The sequence below is a fragment of the Salmo salar genome, chromosome ssa18 (assembly GCF_905237065.1).
Source record: "Salmo salar chromosome ssa18, Ssal_v3.1, whole genome shotgun sequence".
Lineage (NCBI taxonomy): Eukaryota > Metazoa > Chordata > Actinopteri > Salmoniformes > Salmonidae > Salmo > Salmo salar.
Genome location: NC_059459.1, coordinates 49,584,198 through 49,607,254, shown reverse-complemented (window position 1 = coordinate 49,607,254; position 23,057 = coordinate 49,584,198). Strand labels below are relative to the sequence as shown.

At 41.1% G+C, this 23,057-nt stretch overlaps 1 protein-coding gene across 17 annotated transcripts in view; it reads right to left on the bottom strand.

Moving 5' to 3' along the window:
- Positions 1–13,613, bottom strand: part of col25a1 (collagen type XXV alpha 1 chain) — a 456,448-nt gene extending 442,835 nt beyond the window's left edge. For all 17 annotated transcript variants that reach the window (XR_001322145.2, XR_006760436.1, XR_006760437.1 and 14 more), the window contains exons 1-2: positions 13,164–13,613; positions 12,904–12,979 (exon numbers count right to left, since the gene is read on the bottom strand). Coding sequence is in view for 13 of the 17 variants with exons in the window: in XM_045701252.1 (XP_045557208.1) it covers positions 12,904–12,979; positions 13,164–13,490 (403 nt within the window). In the remaining 4 variants the exon portion in view is untranslated. The remainder of the gene's footprint in view (positions 1–12,903; positions 12,980–13,163) is intronic.
- Positions 13,614–23,057: the final 9,444 nt, after the last annotated feature.

The window sequence follows — 23,057 nt, the reverse complement described above, 5'->3', positions numbered from 1 at the left end:
AAAACTGTTTGAATGGTGTCTGTGAGTATAACAGAACTCATTTGGCAGGCAAAACCCTGAGACATTTTCTGACAGGAAGTGGATACCTGATGTGTTGAATTACCTTTAAGCCTATGCCATTGAAACACACAGGGGTTGATTAATGTTTTGGCACTTCCTATTGCTTCCACTAGATGTCACCAGCCTTTACAAAGTGTTTTGAGTCTTTTACTGTGAGATCTGACCGAACAAGAGCCATGGAACGGTGATGGCCGATTAGACTCTGGCGCGCGAGTTCATGTTGGGTACCCTCGTTCCAATACGTTATAAAAGAGAATGCATTCGTCCACCTTGAATATTATTCATGTTCTGGTTAAAAAAGGCACTAATGATTTATGCTATACAACGTTTGACATGTTTGAACGAACGTAAATATATTTTTTCCCCTCGTTCATGACGAGAAGTCCTGCTGGCTTAGATCATGTGCTAACAACACGGAGCTTTTTGGATATAAATGATGAGCTTTTTTGAACAAAACTACATTCGTTATGGACCTGGGATTCCTGGAAGTGACATCTGATGAAGAGAATCAAAGGTAATGGATTATTTACATAGTATTTTCGATTTTAGATCTCTCCAACATGGCCCTTGTCTGTATAGCAAAGCATATTTTTCTGGGCGCAGTGCTCAGATTATTGCAAAGTGTGATTTCCCAGTAAGGTTATTTTTAAATCTGGCAAGTTGATTGCGTTCAAGAGATGTAAATCTATAATTCTTTAAATGACAATATAATATTTTACCAATGTTTTCTAATTTTAATTATTTAATTAGTGGTGCTGACTTGACTGCCGGTTATTGGAGGGAAACGATTTCCTCAACATCAATGCCATAGTAAAACGCTGTTTTTGGATATAAATATGAACTTGATAGAACTAAAAATGCATGCATTGTCTAACATAATGTCCTAGGAGTGTCATCTGATGGAGATTGTAAAAGGTTAGTGCATCATTTTAGCTGGTTTTATGGTTTTGGTGACCCTGTCTTTGAATTGACAAAACATTACACACAGCTATTGTCAATGTACTCTCCTAACATAATCTAACTTTATGCTTTCGCCGTAAAACCTTTTTGAAATCGGACAACGTGGTTAGATTAAGGAGATGTTTATCTTTCAAAGGGTGTAAGATAGTTGTATGTTTGAAAAATTTGAATTTTGACATTTATTTGGTTTCAAATTTGCCGCTCTTGAAATGCACCTGCTGTTGATAGGGTGCACCACGGGTGGCAGGCTAGCGTCCCACATAGCCCCAAGAAGTTAAAGCGGGACCATCATTTTTATACATTTTTACAAATTAATAAATATTAAAAGCTGAAATGTCTTGAGTCAACAAGTATTCAACACCTTTGTTATGGCAAGCCTAAATAAGTTGCTTAACAAGTCCCGTAATGAGTTGCATGGACTCTGTTGTAATAGTGTTTAGTTTAACTTGAATACCTCCTCTCTGTACACCACACATACATTTATCTGTAAGGTCCCTCAGTCGATTAGTTAATTTCAAACACAGATTCAACCACAAAGACCAGGGAGGTTTTCCAATGACTCGCAAAGAAGGGTACCAGACATTGAATATCCTTTTGAGCATGGTGAAGTTATTAATTAGACTTTGGATGGTGTATCAATACAAATAGTCGCTATAAAGATACAGTCATCCTTCTAAACTCACTTACCGGAGAGAAAGGAAAACAACCGCTCAGGGATTTTTTTCACCATGAGGCAGATGGTGACTTTAAAACAGTTAGAGTTTAATGTTTGTGATAGAATAAAACTGAGGATGGATCAACAACATTGTAGTTACTCCACAATATAAACCTATTTGAGAGTGGAAAAAAAGGAAGCCTGTACAGAATATTCCAAAACATGCATCCTGTTTGCAACAAGGAACTAAAGTAATACTGCAACAAATGTGGCAAAGCTATTAACTTTTTGTCCTGAATACAGTGTTATGTTTGGGGCAAATCTAACAGAACACATTACTGAGAACCACTCTCCATATTTTAAAGCATAGTGGTAGCTGAGTCATGTTATGGGTATGCTTATAACCATTAAGGACTAGGGAGTTTTTTTTTTGAAAAAGGAAACGGAATGGAGCTAAGCACAGGCAAAATCATAGAGGAAAACTGTGATGTGCTGTGATGAGATGCATGTTAGCGCCAGGGCTGCCACCTGCCGAGATGCAGTGAAGCAACTGCGGGAGAAAATGACATTGATTGAAGACAGAGAGAGGAGACTGAACATACATCTGGTGGGCCTGGAAGAAGCCGCAGAGGGTTCTGACGCAAAAGGTTTTCTTCAGGAGAATCTACCAAAATGGATACCATTGTTACAATGGAGGAATATTGAAATTCAACAGGCACACAGGATCTACAGTGGCAATAATGACAGTAGCTGTCCCCGCGCCCTCATATTCTGCCTGATAAGATATGAGGACCGAGTGGATATTCTGTGGGGAACCAGAGCCCTCGAGAACCCACCGAGACACGAGAGATCCAATCTGGCATTCTACCCAGACTACAGCAATGAAACCAAACTGAAGAGGAAATCCTTCGACCATGTCAAACGACAGATGACAGCAAGAGAACTTCGCCCATTCCTGATATACCCAGCCATCCTGAAGATCAGGAAAAATGGAACACTCCAAGAATTCCATACTGTGGAGGAAGCAAAGGCATGCCTTACAGCTGAGGACAACTACAAGAGAAGGTGCCCAGTCATTGCCCCCCATTCCTCCAGATTGTCCCCACTGCAGACGGAAGAAACGAACAACTACGGCCCCCCTCCTTCCTTGAATACCCCCTCGCATGAAGGCCCATCTTAACTAGTAAGATGGACACAACTAATGCTAAGCTAACTAGCTAACATCATCCATGTTTATTTGTTATTCAGCGACAATGTAGTTAATTTGGTACGAGGGGCATGGTGGATTTGTTAACTTGGCGGTTAGCATTCTGGTTATATGACTAATAGGCAGGTGGCTGGCACGTGGCTAGCAAGCTGAGTTGGCTGGCTGGTTAGGTTAGCTGGCTGGATATGTATTTGGGTTAGGCTGCAAATGTCAGCTGGTCAAAATATTTTGCCATCAGTAAAGCAGTCCTGGGGTAGGATAAACATTATGGGGATCAACATACAGAGCGCTCAGCTTGGTATGAACGTGTTCCGTGAAAAGTAATGTTGCCACCTATTTATCAGTGGCAGTGATAAACAAAGCTCGGGCAAATACATTTGATGCATGGGATGTATTATGCAAAACCCTATCAGAAATCAACAACTCTTGAGCAAGCAACGGAACTACATGCTAAGGGAATGGGTGGATGACTATTTATTTTCTGAGAATAATACAGAATATTTTGTATTGTAAACTCTACTTCTTTTCTGTAAATATCATTGTGCACTCAAATAATTGATATATTGTATGTTAGTGTCGCCAAGGCGGCTCGAATTTGTAATGTGATCCTGCCTTGTGCGTTGTATATTGTGAAATAATAAAAAATGTTGAATACTTACAGTTGAAGTCGGAAGTTTACATACACTTAGGTTGGAGTCATTAAAACTCGTTTTTCAACCACTCCACAAATGTCTTGATCAACAAACTATGGTTTAAGCAAGTCGGTTAGGACATCTACTTTGTGCATGACACAAGTCATTTTTCCAACAATTGTTTACAGACAGATTATTTCACTTATAATTCACTGTATCACAATTCCAGTGGGTCAGAAGTTTACATACACTAAATTCACTGTGCCTTTAAACAGCTTGGAAAATTCCAGAAAATGATGTCATGGCTTTAGAAGCTTCTGATAGGCTAATTGACATCATTTGAGTCAATTTGAGGTGTACCTGTGGATGTATGTCAAGGCCTACCTTCAAACTCAGTGCCTCTTTGCTTGACATTGATGGAAAATAAATAAAAAAACAGCCAAGACCTCAGAAAAACAATTGTAGATCTCCATAAGTCTGGTTCGTCCTTGGGAGCAATTTCCAAACACCTGAAGGTACCACGTTCATCTGTACAAACAATAGTACGCAAGTATAAACACCATGGGACCACGCAGCCGCCATACCGCTCAGGAAGGAGACGTATTCTGTCTCCTAGAGATGAACCTACTTTGGTGCGAAAAGTGCAAATCAATCCCAGAACAACAGCAAAGGACCTTGTGAAGATGCTGGAGGAAACAGATACAAAAGTATCTATATCCACAGTAAAACCAGTCCTATATCGACATAACCTGAAAGGTCGCACAGCAAGGAAGAAGCCACTGCTCCAAAACCATAAAAAAGCCAGACTACGGTTTGCAACTGCACATGGGGACAAAGATCGTACTTTTCTGAGAAATGTCCTCTGGTCTGATGAAACAAAAATAGAACTGTTTGGCCATAATGACCATCATTATGTTTGGAGGGAAAAGAGGGAGGCTTGCAAGCCGAAGAACAACATCCCAACCGTAAAGCACGGGGGTGGCAGAATCATGTTGTGGGGGTGCTTTGCTGCAGGAGGGACTGGTGCACGTCACAAAATAGATGACATCATGAGGCAGGAAAATTATGTGGATATATTGAAGCAAAATCTCAAGACATCAGTCAGGAAGTTAAAGCTTGGTCGCAAATGGGTCTTCCAAATGGACAATGACCCCAAGCATACTTCCAAAGTTGTCAAAATGGCTTAACCTCTATGGGCTAGGTGGGACGCTAGCGTCCCCCCCGTGGTGCACTCCATCAACAGCAGGTGCATTTCAAGAGCGGCAAATTTGAATCAGAATAAATGTCAAAATTCAAATTTTTCAAACATACAACTATTTTACACCCTTTGAAAGATAAACATCTCCTTAATCTAACCACGTTTTACGATTTCAAAAAGGTTTTACGGCGAAAGCATAAATTTAGAGTATGTTAGGACAGTACATTTACAAGAGTTGTGTGTAATGTTTTGTCAATTCAAAGACAGGGTCACCAAAACCATAAAACCAGCTAAAATGATGCACTAACCTTTTACAATCTCCTTCAGATGACACTCCTAGGACATTATGTTAGACAATGCATGCATTTTTAGTTCTATCAAGTTCATATTTATATCCAAAAACAGCGTTTTACTATGGCATTGATGTTGAGGAAATCGTTTCCCTCCAATAACCGGCAGTCAAGACAACACCACAAATTAAATAATTAAAATTAGAAAACATTGGTAAAATATTATATTGTCATTTAAAGAATTATAGATTTACATCTCTTGAACGCAATCAACTTGCCAGATTTAAAAATAACCTTACTGAGAAATCACACTTTGCAATAATCTGAGCACTGCGCCCAGAAAAATACGCGTTGCGATACAGACTAGACGTCATGTTGGGGAGATCTAAAATCGGAAATACTATGTAAATAATCCATTACCTTTGATTCTCTTCATCAGATGTCACTTCCAGGTATCACAGGTCCATAACGAATGTAGTTTTGTTCAAAAAAGCTCATCATTTATGTCCAAAAATCTCCGTCTTGTTAGCACATGATCTAAGCCAGCCGGACTTCTCGTCATGAACGAGGGGAAAAAATATATTTACGTTCGTTCAAACATGTCAAACGTTGTATAGCATAAATCATTAGGGCCTTTTTTAACCAGAACATGAATAATATTCAAGGTGGACGAATGCATACTCTTTTATAACGTATTGGAACGAGGGTACCCAACATGAACTCGCGCGCCAGGTGTCTAATGGGCCATCATCGTTCCATGGCTCTTGTTCGGTCAGATCTCCCTCCAGAAGACTCAAAACACTTTGTAAAGGCTGGTGACATCTAGTGGAAGCAATAGGAAGTGCCAAAATATTCCTCAGCCCCTGTGTTTTTCAATGGGATAGGTTTAAAGGTAATACAACACATCAGGTATCCACTTCCTGTCAGAAAATGTCTCAGGGTTTTGCCTGCCAAATGAGTTCTGTTATACTCACAGACACCATTCAAACAGTTTTAGAAACTTTAGAGTGTTTTCTATCCATATATAATAAGTATATGCATATTCTAGTTACTGGGTAGGATTAGTAACCAGATTAAATCGGGTACATTTTTTTTATCCAGCCGTGCAAATACTGCCCCCTAGCCCTAACAGGTTAAGGACAACCAAATCAAAGTATTGAAGTGGCCATCACAAAGCCCTGACCTCAATCCCATAGTAAATTTGTGGGCAGAACTGAAAAGGTGTGTGCGAGCAAGGTGGCTTACAAACCTGACTCAGTTACACCAGCTCTGTCCGGAGGAATGGGCCAAAATTCACCCAACTTATTGTGGGAACGTTTGACCCAAGATGTATTGTTTTAATTTCAGGGAGAACTTCACTGTAAAACAAAGAGTTTACAGTATAATCCTGTACATTTACAGGGAACAGTTGTACAGTGCACAGTGCTTACATTTTCAGTGCAGCCTGGCATTGCTCATAAGTCATGCTATCAGCCTTTTCTTCTTCTCTAACCTGAGCGAATGCTCTTAATGTTTATTTTTTATCTCATTGTCTGTCCCTCCATTTTGCATGTGCGCATGCACATCCACACACACACAGACAGACCACACTATAAAAAGAGGGCACCACTATAGACTGCAGTCCAGGATGGCCCCCCCACTGTGGTCCCAGACTCCAGCACATGTCTCCAGGCCCTACTGCTAATGAGAAGCAGCTGTCTCTGGTGGCTAGCTGGGAGTCTGCTTTCCTTTACCTTGCACTCAGTAATTACTCAGCCAATGTATGCATGCATGCATGCACCTCCCAGCGCCAAACCACACAGATGGCTCAATCTGACCTGCCACTTATTAATGACCTGCTTTAGTAGTTGCTGCCGATGTCTAAAAAGATAGGTAAAACGCAAACACGGCCATCCGGTTGTGAGAGTTTGTAGGGAAAAGAACTAGCTTGTAACCCAATCCCATCACAGAGAGTTGAGAGGGAGTGATTCCTCTGGCTGTTTGACATGTTGGGCATGTGTCTGTGTAGCCTTGTGTGTTGCTACTGCCACTGCAAAATAAACCAGGCTTTACTGTGCGATAACAGACGAGAAAAACACGTAGAGTCAGAACAAATATCTGTAATGATCAATTACTATGCCTTCAGAGAAGGGCTAAGGATTTATAAAATAATTATTATAATAAAATAATGTTATTATTATTTTTAATGATGCTCTGATTTAATTTCTTCAGATTTTGTTGGAAAGGAAAGGGTTAACACTGAAGAAAAAAACAATTTCTTTGCTGGTCTCTGGGGAGATAAATCTAGCTAGCTAAGTCAGCCATTGGCTAGGCCATCTGAAGCTAGATAAAGGCATCTGCCATTTAACGGTATTAGGGCAAAATTTTGGAGTGACAGTAGAATTAACCAATCACAATTTGACTTAATGGGTGGGACCGTTTTTACAAAAACATATGGAAAAATTTGCCTTCTTGAAGGCCAACAGGTCACTGCACAATAGCGAACGGTAGTTTTCCTATGGTCGAGCTAGCTAGGTTTTGTTGACGGCTAGTTTGCAGTGGCTGCAGCAGATGTTATCAAAGACGATGTTGTTGCTCATTTGTTAGCATCTCCCCTTTCAAGAATAACTTTCAATAAGAAGTTTCAAATGATCATCATCTGGTGAGTGTAACTGTGTCTTTTATTGCAGAGCACTTGCTGTTGTTAGCAATCTCTTTGAAAATAACTTGTGTGAAACATTGTTGCATTTACAGTGGAATTGACAGCATTTTAGCAACATGACATGTTATTAAAATCTGTTCATACACACCCCCAGGAAGAACGGCACTTAAAAAAAAAAAATCTGACAAGGGACCACTTAGATATAGTCATTTTTACATTTTCATAAATTCTTAGTATACGTAATTCCCTAACATTCTAAGGCATTTGTGAAAATTCTATAGCAATATAGAGTGGGAAAGCAGCCATGTGTTTGGACAATTAGTAGACACTGCAGTAAATAAAACTGAATAAAAACATCTACACAGACTGGTTGCTATAGCCAATCAGAGCTACAGTAGGCATTTATACAAACAAGCAATTTTTTTGTTGTTATTCTGTCTCTCACTATTCAAATAAACCTACCATTGAAATTATAGACTGATCATTTCTTTGTCAGTGGGCAAACATACAAAATCAGCAGGGGATCAAATACCTTTTTTCCCCTCACTGTAGCTAGCTAGCAAGCTAGCCAATTTAAACCAGTTAGGTTGGGTGCTTCATTGGGACAAATATGCATTGGCAGGCAAGCTGCATAAGGATGAGGAGGCTACAATTCCCCATAGTCTATAAATGTAATAGTATGTTTATTTGAACAGCGAGAGACAGAATAACAACAAAAAAATCCAGAAAAACGATGTCAAAAATGTTATAAAATGATTTGAGATGAGGGAAATAAGTATTTGACCCCTCTGCAAAACATGACTTAGTACTTGGTGGCAAAACCCTTGTTGGCAATAACAGAGGTCAGACGTTTCTTGTAGTTGGCCACCAGGTTTGCACACATCTCAGGAGGGATTTTGTCCCACTCCTCTTTGCAGATCTTCTCCAAGTCATTAAGGTTTCGAGGCTGACGTTTGGCAACTCGAACCTTCAGCTCCCTCCACAGATTTTCTATGGGATTAAGGTCTGGAGACTGGCTAGGCCACTCCAGGACCTTAATGTGCTTCTTCTTGAGACACTCCTTTGTTGCCTTGGCCGTGTGTTTTGGGTCATTGTCATGCTGGAATACCCATCCACGACCCATTTTCAATGCCCTGGCTGAGGGAAGGAGGTTCTCACACAAGATTTGACGGTACATGGCCCCGTCCATCGTCCCTTTGATGCGGTGAAGTTGTCCTGTCCCTTAAGCAGAAAAACACCCCCAAAGCATAATGTTTATACCTCCATGTTTGACGGTGGGGATGGTGTTCTTGGGGTCATAGGCAGCATTCCTCCTACTCCAAACACGGCGAGGTGAGTTGATGCCAAAGAGCTCCATTTTGGTCTCATCTGACCACAACACTTTCACCCAGTTGTCCTCTGAATCATTCAGATGTTCATTGGCAAACTTCAGATGGCATGTATATGTGCTTTCTTGAGCAGGGGGACCTTGCGGGTGCTGCAGCATTTCAGTCCTTCACGATGTAGTGTGTTACCAATTGTTTTCTTGGTGACTATGGTCCCAGCTGCCTTGAGATCATTGACAAGATCCTCTCGTGTAGTTCTGGGCTGATTCCTCACCGTTCTCATGATCATTGCAACTCCACGAGGTGAGATCTTGCATGGAGCCCCAGGCCGAGGGAGATTGACAGTTCTTTTGTGTTTCTCCATTTGCGAATAATCGCACCAACTGTTGTCACCTTCTCACCAAGCTGCTTGGCGATGGTCTTGTAGCCCATTCCAGCCTTGTGTAGGTCTACAATCTTGTCCCTGACATCCTTGGAGAGCTCTTTGGTCTTGGCCATGGTGGAGAGTTTGGAATCTGATTGATTGATTGCTTCTGTGGACAGGTGTCTTTTATACAGGTAACAAACTGAGATTAGGAGCACTCCCTTTAAGAGTGTGCTCCTAATCTCAGCTCGTTACCTGTATAAAAGACACCTGGGAGCCAGAAATCTTTCTGATTGAGAGGGGGTCAAATACTTATTTCCCTCATTAAAATGCAAATCAATTTATAAAATGTTTGACATGCGTTTTTCTGGATTTTTTTGTTGTTATTCTGTCACTCACTGTTCAAATAAACCTACCATTACAATTATAGACTGATCATTTCTTTGTCAGTGGCCAAACATACAAAATCAGCAGGGGATCAAATACTTTTTTCCCCTCACTGTACTTCCAGACACAAATGAGAGAACACCTCACTCTGATAATTTTACTCGCCGTAGCAGAGCTGGTTAGGCTGTTTAAATGTTATCTTGAGCGTTCTTGACTAATTATTACTTTTTTTGTCTAAGTTTACTGACACCAGTCATATTCAGAGGGTGTTGCGCATTCGTAAATTCATCAGTTGTTCTGAATTTGCAAATGCAAGAGATATGCTAACAATTACAATCGTTCAAGTTCTTGCTAGCTAACCAAATGACAGCTGCATCTCTAGCTGTGTATAGCCACCGAAAAACGATATGAGGGGGAAAACTCAGTCACTCACCCACTGCTCCAATGGCATGAAATTACATCCTCCTAGCAGCTAGCTAGCTGTCTAGCTAACGTTAGGCTCCGTGTTTTTAGCTTGCTATATAAATAGATACGCTAGCCTATTAGCCACGTTATGAATGACTTGTGATAATTTCCCTTGCTAGTTTGATTGTATTGACATTCCCAGCCTTAGATACATTCGTCCATTTTTGTCCAGAATATTGAGTCACTGAAAGTGCATCCCGAATGGAGGCAGCAAATGATGTACCAAGCCAGCTGTGATTTACAACCTGATAGCAATACTTTTTTAACTAACCAGAAATGTATTGGTGAATTATATTAATCATGCATTGAACTGCATCCATCTATTCTGCCAACAATGCCTTAGTGTACATCATGGATTCGTTGAGTCAAATATAGAATCTATTTTTAAAACCTCTTATAAAGTTGGTTTTGTAGCATAAACTAGGAATTTCATATTTTTGACTGAAATTATGATTGGCTGTTGTTTCATATCTGGAAAGTAGTTAAAACGCTATCAGTTCCACTTTAAACACAGATTACTTTGTGTGCTAAACCTGAAATGTTTTGCAATGGGAAGTGCCAACCTGGAGAATATCCTGAAGCTATGGCCCATCTCTCTGTCTGAGGTTCAGCTCCATCAACTCTTGGCAGACTGTGAAAAAGACATTACGGTTCCCCTGCAAAAGTCTGTGCCTGAGCCACAGGCTGTAACCACAGCAAGGATTACGTTGAGTGAATCCATTCAGATAGAGAAAGGAGGCACTTGGTTTAAAAATGAGGCTTTCCAAGCAAGCATTGGCAGTAGTATAGTGAAAGCTGGACTTGCTATAGAATGTACAACACTGCACCATACCATACTCTTACAACCCATTGAAATATTTCCATTGATGTCTTCATATGATAACGACGGTGAAATCCTTGTGTACAGGCTTTTGTTCTAGCCTAGTGTAGCACATGGGGATGTGTCCACACTTCCCCTGCCAAATAGCTAGCTTTTCAATGGTGTGACTGGGTAAGGTGGTCACGTGTGTTTGCGTGGCAGAGGTTCTGGGTTCAAACCTTGGGTATGAGCCGAATCAGGAGGAAGTGGTAATCACTAGCCAGCAGTGTGATGTTCTTTACACTAAAATACTCCCAATTCAACTAATCATCGAACCCTTCATTAATTGAATAGGTGTATGAGTACATGGTTGGAACAAAAGCATGTACACCATGTGGGTCTTTAGGAGCAAAGCTCAACAATGAATAGTCAGACTACCTCATCTAATATATCCTCCTGGTTGAGTTTCTTGATCATGAACATGTGTAAGATATGACTGATGGACAAAAGTGCACTTAATAATAATGTGACCCATGTTGCAGAGCCATCCATCATTCTTGTTCCTCATTCGCTCTAACGGCACAGCAAGCAATAGCCTAATACAACAATGTTCAATGTCTTTTACAATGTTATTAATTTAATGAGCAATGTTCAAGAAAAATAATAATTGCATAGACAATGTACTAATGTGACAAATGCTTGTTTTATACTAGAAATGTATGTCATACAGTGTGCAGAGTGTGCCTCTATTGATTCTATAAAAGCAAGAGGACAGTGTAGCAAGAATGCCCCAACATAATCTCCTCAAAAGCACATAACCGCATATAATCCCTTATTATTGTGATCTTGATCAGTATTCCAAGAATAAGTGTTTCCATCTGCTGTTGAAAACTGGTTATTTCAGTGGATTATCAAGGTTATACAGTGTAATAAATACCTTGAAAAAAGTAATCCTTATAACAGACAGTGTGGTATAGCAGACAGTAGGGTAGGTTATTTTGAGGAACATGTGGGGTTTTTATTTATTTTACAATCATATGCCTGCCCTTAGCCTGTATCGATCTAACACAAAAATATCAAATCACTTTTTATGGCTAAAGAATAGTTATGGTCTACATGAACACAATTAGTCTACTGTTGTCTGCATCCTTGCTCTGTGTGTGACTAATATCAGCACATGTGCATGACTGTAGGCTATGTAACCTATCAGAGGGTAAAATATGCAAGAGTACTGAGCAGGCTTTGAGACACTGCCCACTCTTCACACAACTTCTCGGCGCCTCCATGTATAGCTGTTAAACATTGCTCTTTCTGTTTGCTGTAGCAGTGATTCAGCTGTCTGCATCCTTCAAACTCCCCTCAACTATCAACACACCAGGAAAGACAAGAATAGTGTCACATCATGCTCTTAAGGCACCAGTCTCTCCTCTGGGACCTGGCAATAGTCTATACTGCATACTGACTTAACATCTACCCATTTTGCGCATCCCATAATTTAAATACATAGAAAAAAGCAATTGTAGCCTATCATAAAATAACACATTTGGGAGCTTCATATTAGGCTAACTATATTTTCTGGTATTTGCTCTAGGAATTAAATTGTTTGAAAATAGACCGCTCAGTATTTATACATCATTGCCCCATGCAGGTTAATAAATGTAAAGGCTATGTAAACCACCATGGTTGTCTCATGTCTCCTATGCAATGTGACTGATGTTCTTGATCAATGTAGTTGAAAGCATTGTCTATAGCATAAACGGGCTAGTGCGCACACTGTTCTTAACAAAAGGTAGATAGGCCTACAGGATAGCATTCTTACAATAGGATAGCTTCCTTATGATAGGCTACTTTATCACTATTGTTAAACAAACTCAATAACACATTGTGATGGTAAAGGTGTATTAATAAACGTGCTCTTACCTGGGGGACAGTTGCAATCAGGAGTATGGCTAACTTGTCGGGCAACCCGTATCTTCGATAAATTTTCATAGGAGCGCTGTAAATTAAAAAAAAAACAACATCAGGCTACATTACATAAACTTGAAGAGCAGAGGGTAGATTAAAGATTAAAACCGATTAGGGAATACACTCATATTGTTAAATAAATAATCATAGCCTACAAGCGTTCAGTCATTTGCCAACCTGGCCATATTGCTAGCAAGTGCACGTGAGATGCTTACCTGTGACAGGAGCTCATCCACTCTCTCTTGAATCAATGAATTAAACTGATCCACAGAAAAGCTGGGGACCCTGTGAAAGATTTGCTCGCCATGTCCAGTTTCCAAATCCAGGACCCTGTCCGTGATCGCTGATGTTTGTACACTTAATAATATGCAAAACGCAAGGGACGCTACAGAGAATAAAGACGAGATAACGTTCATAACAGCTGTGCAGCAATATTGCTGCTTCAAAGATGTCGTTTCTCTCTCCATTTTTTTCCGCGCACTTTGGTCTCTACAACCTTTATAACTATTTCTTGACCATGCAAAACTAAGTGCAATCTGCATGTACAGTCGGCCAAGAATGATTTAAATTCAGGCACTCAAGCTCTATTATGTCTAGCCTGTGTCTGACGACGCGATGTCAACGCACAATGAGGTAAACTGGTCCTACAGCGACAGTGAACCGCTCTCACCAAAGACCCTCGCTCTCAGACGCTGCAAAACAGTGCAACCTGTGACTGATTTCACGGCTTGAAGCAACTCCTACAAATAAATTGCACTGCTGGAGAAAATAATAATCGACACCTTAGGCTACTTGCAGTAAAACCATAAAAACTAAAACTGGAAAGGTATAGGCTACTACAATGAGAGCAGAAATCGCACTTCACAGTGCACATAACAGAGCATGCTCCCTGTCATTATTACAGTAACAGCCTCCAAATATGTCCTGTGTAATTAACACAATTTATTGACATGCTTCTGGATCCACGTCAATTCAATCCAAAAAATGTATGTGATGACATTGAATCAAAGTGTGGAAAACTAATTGGTTTTGCAAAAAGTCATCAACTTAAAGTCATATCATCTTTGTTTTACCCAACTTTTAACCTAAATCCAATGACAGTGATTTTTTTTATTGATTTCATGTTAGTTGACAACTCAACCAAATGTAAATCAATACTAGACGTTGAACTGACGTCTGTGACCACTGACCATTGGACTTGTCTCAACGATGTTCCTACCTGCCACGACGTTGCCAGAAATCTAGGTTGACTCATTTTCCCTGGCTTTGTAAAGACTATAGCCTGACGGGAGCCCATCTTCCTTGTCCAACCGTGTTCCCACCCTCGAAAGGTGGGCTTTTCAAATGGGGTGGTACTAGTTTCTACAGGTTCAGGGGAGCTATGTGCACTGTCTATCCAAGATTGATAAATAATTACAATGGCTACTCCTGATGATTCATGAAGATTGATTGTGATGAGAGGGGTTCTGGAGACTGGCGGCTAGGTGGGTAAATGACAAACAAGTAAGTTGTTTTGCTGTCGGTACCTAGCTAACAATAGAAGCTATCTTTTTACACATTTTTACATTTTACATTTTAGTCATTTAGCAGACGCTCTTATCCAGAGCGACTTACAGTAGTGAATGCACACATTTCATACATTTTTTTTTTCTGTGCTGGCCCCCCGTGGGAATCGAACCCACAACCCTGGTGTTGCAAACACCATGCTCTACCAACTGAGCTACACGAGACAGTGTTGTTCAGGACAATATAATTTAGTGATCGATTCAGCCATAACGGGGCTTGCTAGTACAACTACAAGCCAAGCTAGCCAAGTGAAGCTAGCTTTGTTTAATATATCCAAAATGTACAGTAGCCTAATGTTATAGCTAGTCTGGCTAGCCTCAGTGCATTTCATTATGAGCAAAATTTGAGAAATATTGTGATGATGACGAAGAGTAAAATAATGGCTTCATGACTCATATTAGTCTTTGAGTAACTATGCCTATGTAGCTAGCTAGCTAACGTGTGTCTGTGAGATGTGTCATATTCTGCATCGTGCTGCTACAGTAGGAATACAGACAGTACACAACGATTGCCCATGGAAGTCTAATATCCTCTTTGTCATTCCCTTACAGACAATACTGCTTGGTGGCTTACATATTATTTTTGGAGTGACTAGACATCAAGATAGATAATAATAAGAGTAAAATAAAGAACAGAGTAGCAGCAGCATATTATGAGTGTAAAAGTGGGTTTTGTTTTATTTAACTAGTCAAGTCAGTTAAGAACAAATACTTATTTACCATGTCGGCCAAACCCAGGCCGGATTTGAACCAGGGACTGTAGTGTTGACTCTTGTACTGAGATGCAGTACCTTAGACCGCTGCGCCACTCGGGAGCCATATCTTCCTGCACCTTCGTCACTGGGGGTACTTGTGTCTGCGGCTGCTGTGCTACTCCTACTGCTTCCCCTACGATTTTGAAGTCGACGTCGGCAACCTCTGGATCGAGCAGGGCTTCTCCATCTGTCAGAGGCCTGCACCAGGCGCCCGGGAGCTGCTGGCTCAAGTTATCCTGCCTCTTGCCCATCCTTAAAGGGTTCTCCGAATCCTGTGAAGCGTGGGAGTGGACGGATTTCTTCATACTTCTTGCCAGCCATGATTTTGGGCAGCTCCATGGTAAGAAATGTGACTGTTCCTGGTGCAAAAACAATGACTTATCCCGGAGGTTGAGGAAATGACATTACTAAGCTGCTCCCGAATGTACTATGTCAGGACATGGAAATTGATTCTATCGTATTCCATGTGGGTTTTAATGACATTATGAAGGGTAGCTCTGAACAGTTCAAACTGGATTTTAAAGAGCTGATTGACTCTCTGCTAGACACTAATGAAAGACCCATCATCTTTGGCCTTGGGCCCTCTCTGAATCATGGCATTGAACGCTTTAGCAGGATTCTTTCTCTTCACCACTGGCTAAGTGATTATTGTAGCTCAATGAGTTTAACTTTTGTTGACAATTTCTATACCGCTTGGAAACAAAACACGTTTTATAAGGAGGATGGGATCCACCCAAATCATTTGAGTTCATGGATCCTTTCACAGCATTATATGGCTGCGTTGAGACAATGATTTATCAATAACCCAAGACCAGCTGAATTAATCCTTACCATTGTGTCGCTGAGTCGTCATAATGCTTTAGCAAATGTACATTATACCAGGGACGTTGGTAGACACAATGTAAATAACCTAATTTATGTCCCTCTAACTGCCATGAATGCTATTGTATGCAGCAATCGTGCCCATTGACCAGATTTATGCTGTTAGCACTGAGGCGATGTGCCCTACGAGGAAGTCCACTGTGTGCAGCTCACCCTGCACTAACATAAATAACATGAGAATATCTACTTCTGCTAAACTTCCCAGGAATGCAATGAAAACAAACAAGCATCCCAGAAAAATGCTCAAAATAGCCCACATTATCATATGTAGCTTAACAGACAAGGTTCATGAAATGAATAGCTTGCTAGTAACAGATGACATTCATATTCTGACTATCTCTGAAACTCACTTAGATAATACCTTTGATGATACAGTGGTAGCAATACAAGGTTATAACATTTACAGAAAAGACAGAAATGCCAATTGGTGGAGGTGTTGCTGTTTATATTCAGAACCACATTCCTTGAAAGCTTAGAGAGGGTCTCATGTTAAATACTTTGTGAAGTCATATGGCTACAGGTTAATCTGCCTCACCTAAAGCCCATTCTTCTGGGAAGCTGCTATAGACCACGATGTGCTAACAGTCAGTATCTGGATAACGTGTGAAATGCTTGATAATGTATGTGATATCAACAGAGAGGTATATTATCTGGGTGATTTAAATATTGACTGGCTTTCATCAAGCTGCCCACTCAAGAAAAAGCTTCAAACTGTAACCAGTGCCTGGTTCAGCTTATCAGTCAACCTACCAGGGTAGTTACAAACTGCAAATTAATGAAATCATCAACATGTACTTATCACATCTTTACTAGTGGTGCAGAGTGTTTTTTTAAAATTATTTTATTTTATTTCACCTTTTTTTAACCAGGTAGGCTAGTTGAGAACAAGTTCTCATTTGCAACTGCGACCTGGCCAAGATAAAGCAAAGCAGTTCGACACATACAACAACACAGAGTTACACATGGAATAAACAAACATACAATCAAATGTGCTTGAAAGCAGTATCCAGATCTATCAGATGTAGTGATCACAATATAGTAGCCATATCTAGGCAAACCAAAGTTCCAAAGTCTGGCCCTAATAGTGTATAACAAGTCTTACAAGAAGATTGTAGTGATTCCTATGTTGTTGATGTAAATAATATTTGTTGGTCCGTGGTGTGTAATGAGGAGCAACAAGACCCTGCACTTGACACATTTATGAAATTGCTTATCCCAGTTACTAATAAGCATGCACCTATTAAGAAAATTACTGTAGAAACTTTTAGATCCCTGTGGATTGATGAGGAATTGAAAATTGTATGGTTGAGAGGGATGAGGCTAAAGGATTGGCAAATAAGTCTGGCTGCACAACCAATTGGCAAATGTACTGCAAACTGAGAAATCATGTGACTAAACTTACATTTCCTGCTATATTGTGGATAAAGAGTTACCTGTCTAGCAGAGCACAGAGGGTGTTCTTTAATGGAAGCCTCTCCAACATAATCCATGAAGAATCAGGCATTCCCCAGGGCAGCTATCTAGGCCCCTTACTTTTTTCAATCTTTACTAACGACATGCGTAAAGCCAGTGTGTCTATGTATGCGGATGACTTAACACTATACACGTCAGCTACTACAGTGACTGAAATGACAGCAACACTTAACAAAAAGCTGCAGTTAGTTTCACAATGGGTGGCAAGGAATAAGTTAGTCCGAAATATTTCTAAAACATAAATATTGTATTTGGGACATATCATCCACTAAACCCTAAACCTCAACTAAATCTTGTTGTAAATAATGTGGAAATTGAGCAAATTGAGGTGACGTTACTCCTTGGAATAACCCTAGATTTTAAAATTGTCATGGTCAAAACATGGGGAGAAGTCTGTCCATAATAAAGCACTGTTCTACCTTCTTAACAGCACTATCAACAACGCAGGTTCTACAGGCCCTAGTTTTGTCGCACCTGAACTACTGTTCAGTCGTGTGGTCAGGTGCCACAAATAGGGATTCAGGAAAATTGCATTTGGCTCAGAACAGGGCAGCAAGGCTGGCCCTTGGATGTACACAGAGAGCTAACTTTAATAATATGCACGTCAATCTCTCCTGGCTCAAAGTGGAGGAGAGATTGACTTGATAAAAAAAATGAATCAAATTTGATTAGTCACATGCGCAGAATACAACAGGTGAAATGCTTACTTGCAAGCCCTTAACCAACAATGCAGTTAAAAAAAATCTGAATAAGAATAAGAAATAAAAGGAACAAGTAATTAAAGAGCCGCAGTAAAATAACAATAGCGAGACTATATACAGGGGGTACCGGTACAGAGTCAATGTGCGGGGGCACCAGTTAGTCGAGGTAATGTGTACATGTTGTTAGAGTTATTAAAGTGACTATGCATAGATAATAACAGAGAGTAGCAGCAGCGTAAAAGAGAGGGTGGGGGGGGTTGGGCAATGCAAATAGTCTGATTAGATGTTAAGGAGTCTTATGTCTTTGGGGTAGAAGCTGTTTATAGAAGTCTTTTGGTCTTAGACTTGGCGCTCCGGTACCGCTTGCCTTGCGGTAGCAGAGAGAACAGTCTATGACTAGGGTGGCTGGAGTTTTTGACAATTTTTATGGCCTCCTCTGACAATGCCTGGTATAGAGGCCCTGAATGGCAGGAAGCTTGGCCCCAGTGATGTACTGGGCCTTACGCACTACCCTCTGTAGTGCATACAACCCTCTGTAGTACCCTCAATCATTACTTGTATTTGTAAGAGGTATTGACATGTTGAATGCACCAAGCTGTCTGTTTGAACTACTGGCGCACAGCTCGGACAGCCATGCATACCCCACAAGACATGCCACCAGAGGTGGCCCCGTCGATGTGGATGGAGGTGTGTTTTTCCCTCTTTCTCCTGTAGTCCACGATCAACTACTTGGTCTTTCTAACATTGAAGGAGAGGTTGTTGTCCTGGCACAACACTGCCAAGTCTCTGACCTCCACCCTGTAGGCTGTCTCATCGCATCTGCGATCAGGCCTACCATTGTCGTGTCGTCAGAAAACTTGCTGATGGTGTTGGAGGCATGGGTGAACACAAAGTATAGGAGGGGACTAAGCACACATCTCTGAGGGGCCCCTGTGTTGAGGGTCAGTGTGGCAGAGGTGTTGTTGCCTACCCTCAACACCTGGGACTGTCCCGTCAGGAAGTCCAGGATTCAGTTGCAGAGAGAGGTGTTCAGTCCCAGGGTCCCCAGCTTGGTGATGAGGTTGGAAGGGTCTACGCTGAGCTGTAGTCTTTATTAAATAGTACCAGTCTCAATGTCAACAGAGAAGAGGCGACTCCGGGATGCTGGCCTTCTGTACATGTACATATTACCTCTATTACCTCAATTACCTCGACTAACCGGTGCCCCCGCACATTGACTTTGTACCGGTACCCCCTGTATATAGCCTCGCTATTGTTATTTTACTGCTGCTGTGTAATTATTTGTTATTTTACATTTTTTACTTATCCATCTTTTACTTAACACTTATTTTTCTTAAAACTGCATTCTTGTTTAAGGGCTTGTATAAAAGCATTCACTGTAATGTCTACAGCTGTTGTATTCGGCCATGTGACAAATAAACTGTGATTTGTTTTGATTTGACTGCACTTATACAGTGTATGTGATGATTAAAAAATTTAACAAACAAGTAATGATTTATTACATGTGTACCCAGTACATAGAAATAAAACAGATCATTTATTGTCCCCATTTCAACAGAAATGTATCATTTTGCTGTCATAATACCCAACCACACACAAACACAGAACAAAAGCACAACAGCGCTGCTGGAGGATTACCGCAGTTTAAGATCCATGTTCAAGGATACAATGACAATAAATGGCACCTGGGACCAGAGACCAGCAGCCCTTCGGTTGACAGTTCAGTTGCCACTTTCATTGCCTGGCCTGGGGCTTGTACCAGCACCCTTCCGGCCACTGGTCCGTCTCTTCCATCACTTACATACATTTAACAGAACAACTTTGAACAATATTGGCTAATCAATTGCTTTTCTGTCAATACAAAAAATGTCGGATGAGGTTTTTCAGAGTTAACCTGGTTATAGAACCACCCGGTTTATGCAATCTGTTACAGAATCCTGAATCAAGGTGTAGCTCTCTAATGCTTATATTGCCATCTTCTTTTTCTGTCTCTCTGCCAGTCGATATCTCTTCTAATAATATATACTTTGTGACAAGGTGAGGACAGTCACTCACTGCATATATCCAGTGGATTTTCCAGTCATCTCGGAGCTGACACTTATCTTAAGTCTAGTGCCTTATCAGTGCATTTTGCAATAGGCCTATTGAGCTTAATTCCTTATGCGACAGTGTCATCTAGTGGCTAAGTATTCTCCATAGCGTTCAACTGGTATGTTTCTTCAGTAATCTATCACCCTGTTATTTTGCAGGAGGACAGAAGTATTATATGCTTCTATGTATGTATGTGGATGACTCAACACTATACACATCAGCTACTACAGCGACTGAAATGCATGGAACACTTAACAAAGAGCTGCAGTTTGTTTCAGAATGGGTGGCAAGGAATAAGTTTGTCCTTCATTTTTCAAAAACTAAAGCATTGATATTTGGCACAAATCATTCACTAAACCCTAAACCTCAACTAAATCTTGTAATGAATAATGTGGAAATTGAACAAGTTGAGGTGACTAAATTGCTTGGAGTAACCCTGGATTGTAAACTGTCATGGTCAAAACACGTTGATACAACAGTAGCTAAGATAGGGAGAAGTCTGTTCATAATAAAGCTTTGCTCTGCCTTCTTAATGAATCTGTTAATTTACAAGAAAGTCACATATGACCCAGCCTGGGAAGGTAACAATGGAAATGACCAAGCAGAAAACGCTCCTGAGTCTCTTTGACGGCACTGGCAGTCTTTGCAGGCCATTCGTCCAAGCTGGTTGGACCGTGCGAAGACTAGACATCGATGGTGGACACGGGGCTGATATCGTTGTAGACATACGAAAGTGGGACCCTGTTACAGAGTGGCAAGGGCCAGCTCCAGACGTTATAGTAGCCGGCCCACCTTGTGAAAACTACAGCATAGCAAGGAGTAATGCCAATATCCCGGGGAACCTGAGGCTCGCGGAACGTCACCCAGACCAAGAGCAATATCCCGGAACGTCACCCAGGCCAAGAGCAAGGGGTTCAAGATGTCTTGTAAAGACCCCAGGGCTGTCAGACTCGATTACTGTCAATACGGCTCAAAGTACAGAAAGAGGACTCGGTTCATGACCAACAACCCATTCAGAGGCAGGAAGTGCAGAAAGGCCTGTGGCAGCATCAGCAATGGGAAGCACATCGAGGTAGCTCAACGAGGCCCTAGATCGTCATCGGATAGAAAGGGAGCACCACAAGGAAAGAGTCGACATACATAGACAAGCTACATGCCTACCCGGACGCTCTCACGGCCACAATTTTTAATCCCATTCACAAAGCCGTCCCCCGTGAGAGACACGGGGTTGGCCCCATTCGACCGGAGCCCACGTTGGCTCCACTTAGGAATTGATGGTGACTGTTTTCTTTTATATTGTTACACTCTGTCTTATTGAATGTCAGTGCTACCCATGCAATAGGTAATATAGTCTGTTGTCATATAAAGTGATGATATTGAAAATTGAAATAAAAGACAAAGATACTCTGGTTGGTATTTTGGTGTTTTATTCAACAAAACACTTTGTATACATACACATACAAACCATTTCGATACCCCGACAACTGGGGTATCAAATCAAACACCAGAGTGTCCAGCTTGGACTTGAGCCAGTGACAGTTAGACAACAGAGCACCCGTTGGATGAATGAGGGTAGCTCCGCCCAGTTCATAGTCCCAGAACCAAAATGCTCTCAGTCTGTCAGTGACCGGGCTAGGGTGAACGTCTCCCTTGTCTAATGATTTAAAAATTGTCAAAGCTACAAGTTTTTCAAGTGCAAGGTACAAAAGAGAAGCCCATGGCCCCCAACTATGGGCACTTTGAGACACATAGGTGCCTCATGAGACTTTGGCCCCGTTGGACACCTCAGCCACGCTTGGGAAATTTGAGCCAGTGACAGTTAGACAACAGAGCACCCGTTGGATACATTAAATGTGTCCCAGTAGGACACATGGGTATGGTTGGATAGCTCAGCAGTATCAGGATAATACAGTCATGCTCGGATAACATAATCTTTGTGGGGTATATCAGTCATGGTCCAATAACCACCCAGTGTTGAGTTTACTGTGGTTGAAGGTTATGTTATCCAGCCAATGGTAGGTGATGTGATTACAGACTGCCATGTAAAAGCCCCTACTCAAGGCACATCCACTTCACAACCCTGGAGTCTCTGAGAGATGTCTAACAGGCTCCCATTCTACCCAATAGACTACAGTTTAAAGGCTGGTTCATATGAAAACAAGACCTGTCTATGAAAGATGATAGTCATCAACACATACTCAACACACCAAATATATTGTTGCAGACCTCCCTCCTTGGTATTACAAATCAGATTACAAAGATATCTTCACTTGTACAAGTACACAAGGACTGTTTGATAAAGTGGTCGACCTCATGATGTGTAAGCAACAGGCACTTTCAGAGAAAGAGAAAAGGTACAAACCGAAAACCTATATACAAGATTATCAGGGATATGGTAATCAAGGACTCTAACACTATACAACAACAACCGTCACGTTCTTTACTTCTTGCGCTGATGGACCTAGTGGACATTGAAAGCGGGACAGGCTTTGAGTCTATGGCAGGTGTAGACAAGGCTGGTCTCAAGCACGTGCTACTGGCATATGGTAACTACACGAACTTCTACAGTGGGGCAAAAAAGTATTTAGTCAGCCACCAATTGTGTAAGTTCTCCCACTTAAAAAGATGAGGCCTGTAATTTT